Source organism: Bison bison, unplaced genomic scaffold (genome assembly GCF_000754665.1).
Source record: "Bison bison bison isolate TAMUID 2011002044 unplaced genomic scaffold, Bison_UMD1.0 scf7180017864371, whole genome shotgun sequence".
NCBI classification, from domain to species: domain Eukaryota; kingdom Metazoa; phylum Chordata; class Mammalia; order Artiodactyla; family Bovidae; genus Bison; species Bison bison.
This window is the reverse complement of record NW_011494943.1, coordinates 12,805,304-12,817,691: the sequence shown is the minus strand read 5'-3', so window position 1 is coordinate 12,817,691 and position 12,388 is coordinate 12,805,304. Positions and strand designations below refer to the sequence as shown.

General features: G+C 54.4%; 1 protein-coding gene across 1 annotated transcript; it reads right to left on the bottom strand.

The window, feature by feature from the left end:
* Window positions 1-9,292: 9,292 nt before the first annotated feature.
* Window positions 9,293-12,367, bottom strand: LOC105000600 (secreted and transmembrane protein 1A-like). The gene is made up of 5 exons (XM_010856546.1): window positions 12,364-12,367; window positions 11,917-12,231; window positions 11,299-11,331; window positions 10,884-11,044; window positions 9,293-10,165 (listed from the first exon to the last, which is right to left on the bottom strand). The coding sequence occupies exons 1-4, from the start codon at window positions 12,365-12,367 to the stop codon at window positions 10,923-10,925; spliced, it is 474 nt and encodes a 157-aa protein (XP_010854848.1). The 3' UTR covers window positions 9,293-10,165; window positions 10,884-10,922.
* Window positions 12,368-12,388: the final 21 nt, after the last annotated feature.

The following is a 12,388-nucleotide window of genomic DNA, read 5'->3' as shown; positions in this document are numbered from 1 at the left end:
CCTGCCCCCTGATCAGAAGGTGTCCAATATAATACTGGGCAAAAGCAGGACGAGCAGAGGGCAATTACTAATAGCTCCAGAAAGAATGAAGCGACTGGGCCAAAGTGGAAACGACACTCAGTCGTGGATCTATCTGGTGGCGACCGAAAAGCTAGGGCAGAGACTGTCATTTTCAGGGCAAGATGCCCAGGGTGTGAACCAGTCAACGCCAGACCCTGAACAGGCTGCAGAGGTTTCTCCACATGAGAGTGACCTTTGGCTGAGGATTCAGGGCCTTGGACTCTGACACGGCACCTTCTGTTTCTCCAGTTCTCAGGGGGCCTGACCCAGGCTGGAGTCCACTGAGAGGCCACACCCAGCTGTGGGGGCCCTGAGCCCCACCAGTCTGGCATGAACTCGGCTGTTTGAAGTTTCTTGGCACTGGCCTCCCACTGTCTCGGGGTTGGATGCCCTGTGGTAAGCACACACATGTCCTGTGCGGCCTGGCACAGGATGAACCCCAGACAAGCATGACTGTTCTTGGAGTCTTAGTACAAAGATGAGCCCCAGGACCCAATTTGGAAATCACCCCCTGCCGCAGTATCACTTTTCCCAGCATCGCAGGGAGTGTTCGTGGGCACCTATGCTGCCAGCTCGGTCTGTTGAGATTGCAGAGAATCTCAATTGTCACAGAAAGAGGTAAAACAGTCCTCAAGGATGGTGTCGCATCACATCTGTCTGGGTGACCTCGGAGCCACCCCCCCTCCTCAACATTTTGCTGGAAGTTTTACTTTTCTTTTTGGTTCGAAGGATTCATTAACAAAAGAAACCACTTTTCACACAATAAACAATTTCAACATTTACTAGAAGAATATTTGGCTTAATTTCAATATACAGCCCTTAAAAGAAGAGAAATAGAAACAATAGAGAAAAGTAACAGCACATACATCACCACATGGGGCCGACCAACATCCAGACTTAAACAGAGCTGGAAGGTCCCTCGGTAATAGCCATACGGAGTCCCAATTGGGAAAAGGTCCGCATCTCTCAGGTGAGACTTCAAGTTGCGGTTTTGGAGGCTCCCGCTTGGAATCCCAGGGTGCAGCTGATACCATCATCCGTGGGTGTGCAACAATGCAGCTCTGGTTTTCCTTCACCTTTTACATTGTTGTTTGTTTCACCTTGTGAGTCAGGAGATTTCCCAGACCCCAGGGAGTTGGCCAGAACTCCAGGGGCTCAAGAAAATCCAAGCCCCGTTCCCTTTCTTATCCAAAGTGCCACTTGACTTGCTGGTAACAATTTGTGTGTTTGCAAGCAGGCACATAGTCCAGGCAAGATCAGAAGTCAGTCAGAGGCCTTCTCTCCAGCCTCTGAAACCTGAACAAGCCTTCCTCCGTTGTCATTTCCCTAACACCGCCCCCCGCCCCTTTGCTGTTGAACCCAGCACAGAGACATAGCACCCACACACCCCCACCCCACACAGGCTTGTGCATGGCCTGGGGTTTCCATCTGCAGGGGAAGGCTGGATGGGTCGCCCCTCTGCCCTTCTTGATGCTTCTCCGTGTCTCTGCTTCACCCAGACTGTGGACATAGGCTACAGACTGGCTGAGAATGTTACAGTTGTGTGTTTTCTTATTTCCACAGAACTTCATGTTCATTTTAGAAGCCTTGGAAATCACAGATAAGCAGAAAATCCTTCCCAAAAGTGGCCTTAGCCAACATCTGGTTCTCAGTCCTCTAAGTGTGTGGTTCCTGCCTTTGGGGTCCAGCCCTCTGCATCTCAAGGTCCTGTGGTTATTAATCAGGTCTTCTATTGACTTGCAGTCACTAGACCTGGCCGAGGCATGAGGGATCCAGGAACCATGGTACCTGCTCCAAGGGCCCTGGGAACACACCTAACACCAGGGGCACATGCATGCACACTTAGACACAGCACACCTGCACTCACAGACATGACACACCTGCACACTCACAGCAGCTCTGTGGGCTGCTGATGCAGCAGAGCTGGCCTGGAGATGGCTTCCTCATGTTCCCAACCCAACAGACAGGGCTCTGCCGGGAGAGAACAACGGACGCTGAGGATGCAGCATCCTGATTCCACAGATCAGAAAACAGAGGCCAGACAGATCAGAGTCGGGAGTTCTCAGCGTTTCCAAGGACAGGCTCTTAGTTTTGGTTCTGATGAGAGCCAGGCCAGCATTGGGCTGGGGCTCCTTTCTGGAGGCTGCAGTTTGGGGTGGGGACACACCAGTCCATGCAGCCTGAAGTCACCAGCAGGGGATGCCATTGGCAAACACTAAGTCAGCACCAAAGTCCCAGGCCTGGGAGCAGATGCTGCCGCCCCAGGGCTGCTCCTCTGTGTCGTTGGGATCCCCAGGAACTTGAGGGCCCTGCCACAGGCCAGTGGGGCAGGCCAAGGGTTCCTGGAATCCCTCAGTTTCCATAATCCTCCCACAACCCAAAGATGTATGGGTGTGATTCAGTCTTGTGTTTATATGCTGGTTTTGTCTAGTCGTGGGTCTTTAAACAAAAGTGCAACGCACAGCAGGAACAGGGGCATAAAGTAGGAGGCGTGGCTATGCCTCCTTGGGACAGTTTGTGTACCTGTCAATGTCCCCTCATGGCACACTCCCCTGATATCCCCTCAGAGAATCCTCTCACAGTTCACCTCAAGTTCCCCACATGGCTGTTCCCCTTAATATTCTCCTCATGGCATCACCTCAGGTTGTTCTCTCCTGGCTTCCCCGGATGATGTTTCTTTCCTCGCGGGGTCTCCTCCTTATTATCCCCTCGTGGCGTCCCTGATCCTGTTCCCCTCATAGTGTACCCAACAGTTTCCCCCATGGCGGCTCCTCATGATGTTCCCTTCACGGCTGCCCTCATGGTGTCCTCTTATGACATCCCCTCATGATGTTTCCCTCATGGTGTCTTCTTGTGGCATCCTCTCATGATTATCCCTTCGTAGTGTCTCCTCTTTGGGCCCCTCGTGATTCCCTTCAGGATGTCCCCTCATGGCATCCCGCACCGTGTCCAGCAGCGGGGTCCGTGGCGGAGACGAGAGCTGCCCACATACGTCCTGCGGTTTCTCGAGTGCAGGCCCGTCTACAGCCTGTGGGCAGGACCGTCATGGAGTGCAAGCTGAGTGAGTGTGACCTGTGCCTGTTTCGAATGTCTGAACCTCCCAGCTCATTCTCCGTACGAGTTGGGGTTTTCTCTGACTTCAAAACAAATAAACTGAAATAAACCTTAGAAATGGATTTTAACGGAAAACACGTGTTATTCATCAAGCGCCTCAGCCATTCACTCAGATGACAGCCAGTGACGAGCCCGGTCTCCATGAGGGCAGGCCGCCAGTCACTGAGGCCGCATTGCTATAGTTTGCCCAGAATGTTTAATCCTCAGCCTTTTCTATTAGCTTCCTGGAATGTGTGTTTTGAAGGAGATGCTCTTTTTACAGGTGGTGAGAGAAAAAAAGAAAGTCTACCAGAAGCATTCAGGTTTACGTCTTTGGTGCTTGGTGTATTTAAGCGAAGGTCTGTGGCTAATGGATTCCATATCCACGGGGCCCCCTCTCTGTTTCTCAGGTGGGGCCAGAGTGGGAGGTTTCACCATTAAGCATCACTCAGGCCTTTAGGATCAGACACTTTCCTTAACCCATGCACCCCAGAAGCATGAATCCTAAGTTCCCTCAGTGGCCTGGTAGGCAGGGGTGGGGAGCTGGGCCCAGGTCACAGGGCTCAGGCCCTCTCTGTGCCTCACGGGAACCAGGGGAACCCCAGCCTGGCTCACAGGGCAGCATCCGCTCCTGCAGGTGGTGGCAGGGGGACATGCAGAGACCTGAAAGCCAGGGTGGAAGGTGTGCCTCCCCCGCCTGCGCACTGGGGAGGCAGCGGGCGCGAGTCAGCGGGAATCTGAGCAGAGGCGTGCTGCTGCCTTCCCTCCCTGGGAACCTTCCAGCAGGGGAGCCTGTGGCCCCAACTCCACAGGCACCCCGACTTTCACATGTCTCTAGGCAGCAGGGCAGGGAGCACCGACAGGGCCACGCCCATGGCACACTGGGCTGCTGGCAGAGGTCACGGCCTGACTCTTGCTGAAGTGACAAAACTGAGCTTTCTGCCAGTGGTGGGAGCAGGGAGCCATCGATGGCAAACAACTCTCAGTGACAGTGCTGACAGGCGCCCAGTCCCTTCCTCCCCCTCACTTGCCACCCCCCACCCAGCCTGCAGTGACCCTGCCTGCCTGAGGCACCCGTGAGACAAGGGGAATGACCCCACAGCCTTTCTCTTCCTACATGGGGAGATGGGCACACTCAGCATGAACTGGGAGGGCAGGTGGTCTGAAACCAGAACCCTTTGGAAGAATAGGTGGCGTTCAGCCATGATGGGGAGATGGACATTTTGCTATATCTGGTTTCAGCTGATAGCTGCCCACATAGACTTTATGAAAGAAAAACAATTTACTACATTCCATAGAAAGGAATGTGTTAAACCCAGTTGGTCTGCGTGGCCATGAGATGTGGCTGGGAACCCCAAACACTGGAGGAGGGTCAGCCAGATGCAAAGGCATGTTCGAGGGCTACTCTGTGGCTTCCCTGGAGGTTCAGATGGGAAAAAATCCATCTGACAGAGAACTTCCCTCCCACTTATAGGTATTTGTGTCCCTTTCTCCTGATGCTGCAGTGGGCCCCATGTCTCAGTCTCTCGGCCACTCACCATTGTTCCTCTCCAGGCCCAAGGCCTCATTCATTGTTAATGGCCACCGGGGCTGTTGTGGAGAGGTCAGTCCTTCCCAGCCTGGGGTGTTGTAGGGAGGCCAGGACAATGGTGACCACGTGGGCCTCAGTCTGTAGTTGTGGGACCCTGGGTTGAGGGGCTGGAAGCGTGGCAGCTCTCCCAGGGCGGAGGCTCCCACAGCAGCCAGGTTCTCCCCAGGCGTTCTGGGCCCACTGGGGCTGGCATCCCCTCCTTGTTTGGAGGACTGGGGCCTGGAGACTGAGTCCCCTCCTCTGCCTTCCTCTTGGCCCACGGCGAATAAAAGAGGATGGTAAATCTCCTCTTAAGCAGGACGGAGTCTGGGGTGTCCATGGGTCTTTGGATCTTAACGTGGTTACATCAGTCAGGCATCTGCAGGGCACAGCCCGGCGTGTTCTTCAGGCTGAGCACCACTGACCCTGAATTGGGTGTGTCCTCCTTGTAGAGCCCAGAGCTGACCCCACAGCAATGTGGTATGAGGCAGGGCTGGAAAGTTCCACTGTGGGGTAGAGGCCTGGGGTGGTCTCAGCTCTGATGGTCGAGAGACCCGCAGCAGACTCTCGGGGAAGCTTCAGGGTGTGGGGCTGAGGTGGGTCTTTGACCTGGGATCTGTGCTGCCCTTCAAGGAACTGGGCCCATCACACCTGCTGTATAGGAATAACCATCCACTCTCGGTGTCTAGAAGTTGTGTGTAGGGGGTTTGAGCTGGAACACAGGGTGGACACCGTCTCCTGGAAACATCCTATCCAGTGGGCCGAGGAGGTTTTACTATATGGTTCTGACAATCAGGCCTCAGACGCTCCCAAGGCCTGGGGCATCGCATATGAGATAAAACTTGGTGAAGATGTGTAAGCGCAGTGATCCGGACCCCTGTCTCTCTCCAGTCTGCTTGCGTGTCAGGCGGCCTCAGTCTGCCCAGAGCATCTCTGAGGCCTGGTTAAGAGCTAACTGACCTGACGACACATTTAGTTGATTTGATAGGTCTACTGATAGGTGTGCCAGTGTCTCTAAGATCGATGAAGGTTTTGCTATCTATCTGGAGAGGAATGGTGAGCTGAGGTTGAAAACGTATGTGCTTAGTCACTTCAGTCGTGTCTGACTCTTTGTGACCCCATGGACCATAGCCCACCAGGTTTCTGTCCTGGGGATTCTCCAGGCAAGAATACTGGAGCGGGTTGCCATGCTCTCCTCTAGGGGATTTTCCTGACCCAGGGATCGAACTCACGTCTCCTACAGCTCCTGCGTTGCAGGAGGGTTCTTTACTGCTGAGGCACCGGGGAAGCCCAAGCGTGAACGGTACTCCCCCTAATTCATCCACCTGGTACTGTGAATGGAACCTTATTTGGAGTCAGGGTCTTTGCAGATGTAGTCAAGACAAAACCATCCTGTCTGGCCTTAATCCCGATACAACTGATGTCCTTATAGGAGAGACCATTTTGGATACTGGGAGAAGGCCATGCCTTGACGGGGCAGAGAGTGTAGAGACGTTGCCATAAGCCCAGGAAGCACGCATCGCCGGAACCACCAGGAGCTGGAAGAAGCCTGGGGCAGGCTTTCCCTTGGAGCCTCCAGGAAGCACCAACCCTACGCTGGTTTTGAACTTCTGGCCTCCACAATTGTGGAAAAATTAATTGCTATTGTTTTAGACCACTACATTTGCAATCCATTCTGGCCTCCAGATACAGATTTCTTCCCTACCCGCCCCCTGCTCTGGGCGGGCTCTCTGGCTTCATGACAGGAAGCTGTGAGATGTGTGGTTCAAGGGATGGACGAAAGGGACCCGTGTCCTTCGGTGCCTGGCAGCGTCAGCTGAGGTGTATAAGATGTGAGATTGTTGGCAGAGGCCGTGGTACTCGTCCATGCTGGTCAACACACATTTCACTTCCGGGACTGCTCTCCACGATGCAGTCAGACACAGTTATACCTGCACCAACCCCACCCTCACCCCCACCCCCTGCCGCCCATCTTTCTTTCTGTGTGAGACTTTGAAAACTAGAATTTTCTGAAATTCCTGTGTTTGTAGGGAGTCAAGGCACTTGTTTCACACCCCAGCAGGCCAAGCACATCCTGGTCCATCATAAATGTTTTGTTCCAGCCAGGCTTGTGCTTTCATATGAATGACATTTCTCTGTGCTCTTTTGTGGTCATCTGAAGAGGCCACCAAAGAGGAGACAGTGAAATTATGCAGCCAAAAAAAAAAAAAAAGAATGGTCTGCGGTGTCAGTTAATTTTAAAATATTGTTACTTCCTGGATATTTTGGATGCTTTATAAAATGTGTGATTTCTTTTCTCATTCCAAATAAGCATTTGCTTCTGTCCCAGGACTTGTACTGGTGATTTTGTGTTAATTTCCTTAGAGAGCCCCTCTTGGTGTGCATGAGCTCCAGGTTGGAGCGAGCCTTCCTGCCACACTCTAGGGCGAGCCTGGGGAGGAGCTGGGGGCCAGCCACATGGCCTTCAGGTTGAGTCCCCATCAGAGACCCCTCCAGATCATCCAGGATAACTCACAAGCTGCCCCTGCCCCGCTCAGAAGCTCAGGGCTGACTTTCTCACAGGAGTGTCTAGTTAGGATAAGACTGGTAGCCCCGTGATCCTGCCCCTCTGCCCCACTTGCACACCAGGGAGAGGAGAAAGGAGGGCAAGAATGGGCAGGGGCAGGACCAGGAGAAAGACAAGGGGGTCCCCAGGTGGGGATGGGGGTCAGCTTCCAGATGCCCCGGTCTTCTGGTTCACTTTCTGCTGGGACCTGATTTATGTCCAGAAACTTGGAGTATCAAGTCAGTCACCACTGCCCCCTGAGGGCTGGGTGTGGTTGTAGGGAAACGCCCGGGGCATGTGCCCAGGTTGTGGCTGCCCGAGTGGCTCACGATTCTCTTTCCTGTGGGTGCAAGGGCTGGAGACCACCCAGCTGGGCTACCATCCAGTATGTTGGTGCACCAGGGCCCTGGTGAGCAGCCCTCAGGGCAGAGGGACACCCATGCCTGGACCCTGACCCCGAGGGCTCAGAGGTGCTTGAAGAGGAGACAGACTCTGGGCAACCAGGAACAGGAAGAAGTTTCTCTGTTCTGGCAGCCTTGGGCTAGAGGGCCAAGCTTCCAGTGTTGGCCCAAAGCCACATGTGTGTGTGCCTGGTGTGTGCGTGTCGTTCACGCGTGGACCAAGTGTGGCCAGACAGCCCTAAGAGATTTCCTCCCTAGAGACCCCCTTCCTGACTGGACGCTCCTGTGCTGATGGTTCGGGGTCCTGGGTGGGATTTGGAGCAGATTAGGTTTGCTGGGTGAGCGCCCCTGGCCGGGGTTGTCCACCTACCTACAGACACTTCTTGCGTGAGGGCGTATGTATTTCAGGGGCAGTATCTTGCCAAAGGCCCAGAGGATCTTAGCAAAATTGTTGGCAGGAACCAATAAACGCATCAGGCTTGTCAAACACACCCCATTCCGACCTCGTCCTGCCTTTGTTCATCACCAGCACTCCCTGGGCGCCCACGTGTGCCAGGGCCAGTGCCAAGGGCAGAGAGTGAGACGAACGAGAGGCCCGTGGCCTCGAGACAACTCCAGGAAAAGACGAGCAGACCTGCGGCAGGACGCACAGCACCTGTTGGGAGAGGGGTGCCGAACCTCAGGGGCCACAGGAGTAAAGGACTCAGGAGGTGAGAGAGGGTCAGGTGGCATATCTGGGAACAGGGTTCCAAGCAGAGGCATCAGCACACACATGGTCCCCAGGGCCAGAGAATGCCTGGGGTTTCTGAGGGCCTGCAAGAGGGCCAGTGTGGCTGAGGATGAGCAAGGGGGGCCTGGGGGGAAGGGTCTCTAGGGCACTGCAAGCACTCAGAGCTAAACTTCCTTTAGAGAAATCCTTGAACGTACAGATAAGCAACAAGTTGAAAATTAAAATTAGTCAAAGACCCAGACACATTATTTCTTTCTAGGTTTCCTGCCTTGGGTGTGCAGGGGCTGAATGACTTAATGTGAGCCCGTCCCACTGTAATAGCAATATTTGAACGACTTTCAAAGCATCAACACCTTTGGACTGTTTTAGGCAAAATGGAACAGATTTCCTTGGCCCCCAAAGCCTGGCGGTCCCACGTGCCGTGCCCACTGTGTCTGAGGGGCCTGGCCCAGGGGGTGGAACAAATCCAGCATTTCTGGCACGAACCTCTCTTTAACCTGGAAGATGCAAATGCAGTCAGTTCTAGACCTGGACTCTGGGTGCCAGCGAAGCTGTTCTGGGATTGTTATGCTCCTATGAGAACACATTCGCCAGGCACCGTGCACTGATCCAATCTAAGATTCTTCATGGTGAGTGAGGACTCCCAGATATTGCCTTCTACATGTATTTGGAATCCTTTTTTTTTTAAAATATATGTATTTATTTGGCTGTGTCGGGTCTCATGGGTCTCTAGTTGTGGCATGCAGACTTAGCTGCCACACAGCACTTGGGATCTTAATTCCCTCACCAAGGATCGAACCCGCGTCCCCTGCATTGCAAGGCAAATTCTTAACCACTCGACCACCAGGGAAGCCCTCATTGGGACTTTTTAGCTTGTGAGACTCACAGCAGCTTCTTTCAGATTTTTATTTTCTTCACTTAAGGATATATTTCTCAGCTCATTCGATGATTTGCTACTAGGTTTAGTGTAGTCATCTTGAGGATTAGCAATGTGGACATTTTGCAAAGCATGGAAGGTAGCACTCCTAGAAAAACCTTTTTTTTATCACATTATATGTACCTTTTAGGAACATATTCAATGAACCACCAAGCAGCTCTATCTTTAAAGGAACTTCTCTACGCTGAAAAGAAAAGGCCACAACGAGAAACAGGAAAAGGATGAAATAAGAGGGCTCACCAGTAAAGGCAAACAGACAGTAGAAGTAGGACACCATCCACGCACACAAACAAGAGGTCAAAACCAGTAATCACGAGAGGAGGAGTGGACGCACGCAGGATATTCGAAATGCACTGGAAAGAAGAGATCAGCAACTTAAGACACTCATGCACGTACATGTAGACTGCTGTATCGAGATCTCATGGTCACCACAAACCGAAAGTCTATTATCATAGATGTACACACACAAAAGAGAAAGCAATTCAAGTGCATCACGAAGTTCATCATATCATAAGAGAACAACAGAGGTTGCACAGCTTTGCTTGTACAGACATCTGGCATATATGGTTTGGGATGCGGTTTGGGAACAGGAAGGGGCTGCACGTTGGGGTAGGTGACAGAGAGGGGAGCCCCAGGGCTGGGGAAGACCAGGGAGGTTGGACAGAGATTCCACCAGCAGCCACCTGTCCAGCCTCCCATCCAGAGGGGCTGCTCTACCCTTTGGGGGTGGTAGAGGAGGCCTCATGCATCATCTCAGGCCACTGATATCCTCATTTTGGTTCCACAGGTGCTACCTGGAAGGTCCCTCAAACTGGTTCTTATTCATGTTCTAAAGACAAGAGAGTGTCCATGATCAGCTGAGGACCCCAGACTGGGGCATCTCCCAGGTGACCCAAGCATGGCACTCCTGCCCTGGGGAGGAGCCCAGGCCTGAGTGGGGTGGAGGAGAGGAGGGTCCCGTTAGGTCAAGTGCTATGGAACGTGAGATTTTTGCTCTTTGGGCCCCAGAACATGCTAAGGAGCCCTCCCTGGCATGTCCATCAGGAAGACGCCAGGAAGTGGCTAAGCTTCCTAGTCCTCAGCTGCTCTTCCGCGCACGTCCCCTCTGCAGAGTCCAGTGTGCACGGTGCACTCAGCTCCCCACCCCAGGTTCAGAGACTCCTTACTTGGGGAAGTGGGAAGAGTGGGAGGGGTGAGAGCCTCGCAAGACACCTTTGCCTACAAGTGCGTCCTGTGGGAACATCCCCCACCCACACATCTAGGTCTCCTGGAAGAAGCAGGAAGCCCCCATGCCATCCCCTAGGGGGTCCTAGGGGTGGTGTGGACTCCGTGGCCTGTCTGCCGTGGGGCATCTGCGTTCTGGGACTAGTACCGCATTTGCTGCCTGGGGTCCTCTGGGGCAGGGGTTCTGGCTCTCTGGGACCTCAAACGCTCCCCACTCTCTCACTAGTCTCGGTGAGTATGAGACCATGGTGTAGAGTGTCTATGCCGGGTCTGGGATGACCCTACCCCTCCCCAGCCCACAGACCAGGCTCAGCGGCCAATACCTTCTGGAGCTTGAAGTTCAGGGAGCCACACCTTCGGCACTAGACCAGTGTGCAGATCAGCAGGCTGAGGAGGACGACGAGGCAAGGATGGGGAAGATTACCAGCATCTCGCTCAGTGTGTTCAGAATTATGATCGGAACGGGGTGTGCTCATCTGCCGACCTACGGTAAATGGGCGGGTGGGCCCTCCCTCCTTTGTTCACCTGTGCAGGAGCCCCCACCACCTTGGGGGCACCCTTGAGTGGGACATCGCCTGTGGTTGGGAAGCCCATGGGTGGGAGAATGGCAGGGGGGATGGGTGCATGGGATGGGCAGGGCTCCAGGCACAGAGGGTGAGGGTGTCTGCGGAGGGAAGACCCAAGGGGGCTTTCTGGGGCTCCCCTCCTGTAGCCCAGGATGAAGATAGGAACACCTACCTGTCGGAGGTGTGAGAGGCAGGTAATGCGGGTCTGCTGAAGAGACACAGGGCAGGTTGGCGGGGGCCTGCCCAGGGCCTGCCCTGACACAACCCATCCACCCCAGGTGTCAGATGAGCCCTGGATACAGGAGATCATGAAGGCCTCACTGGGTTCCCCGCACAGAGCCCGGCTAGGCTGAGGGGTGCCTTCTCAGCCCCTCCCACTGTTCCTTGTCGGGGGCAAAGCTGGATCCCTGCTTCCTGTCCCCAGCGCTCAGGGTGACTCTGACTGTGTATGAACAGTCGAAGAGGGAGAGGGAGCGACGGTGACTGGGGGACTTTGCAGCACAGCAAGGGGTGGGGGTGGGGGGATAGGCAGTGTTTAGGGAGGGAGGTGCCAGCTCCCTGACCACAAGGGGACAGTGAGCAGGCACACGTGCCGGGGCTGCCCTGAGAAGCTCAGAGAGGGCACAGCCTCGGCATGGGTGGGGCAGGGTGGAAGTCCTCTTCAGGCCTCATCTCCGTGGCTCTGGCCACCTCAGGTGGGCAGGAGTCACTCCTCCCTAGCTGCTCCGCACTCTTGCCCACCAAGAAGAGAAGCTCTTGGGGTCAATACCCCCCACCCCGCCCTGCTCACCTACGACGGTCAGTGTGGTGATTTTGATATTTATCTGGCGTCCCTGCAGAGTCCACTTGTACTGCCCTGCCTGGGTGTCCTGGGCTTTATCAGTTACTAGGTACGCCTCGCCATCCCAAATCCAGAGCTCCCATCCATCGTGACAGAAGTCTCCTGGGGGCTTTACATTGCAGATGAGCTTCCAGGGTGCCGTGGGGTTCACTTTCAGGGAGATGTTGATGTGGGAGAAGGCATTGGAGATGCTGCAGCTCATCGTGGCTGGCTTGCCCCTCAACACAGAAACCTCACCCTTGGTGCAGTTGGGGTTGTCCCAGGCTGTGGGGGGAAAGTCACAAGTGTGGGTCATGGCTGGACCTCAGGCCATCCAGTGACTGCCCTTCCTGGGGTCACTGGCACTACCTGGAGCCTGGGCCCCTCCTGGCCTGATCTAGGTCTCTCCTCCCACACCCATCTTGCCCCTGCTGCATTCCCC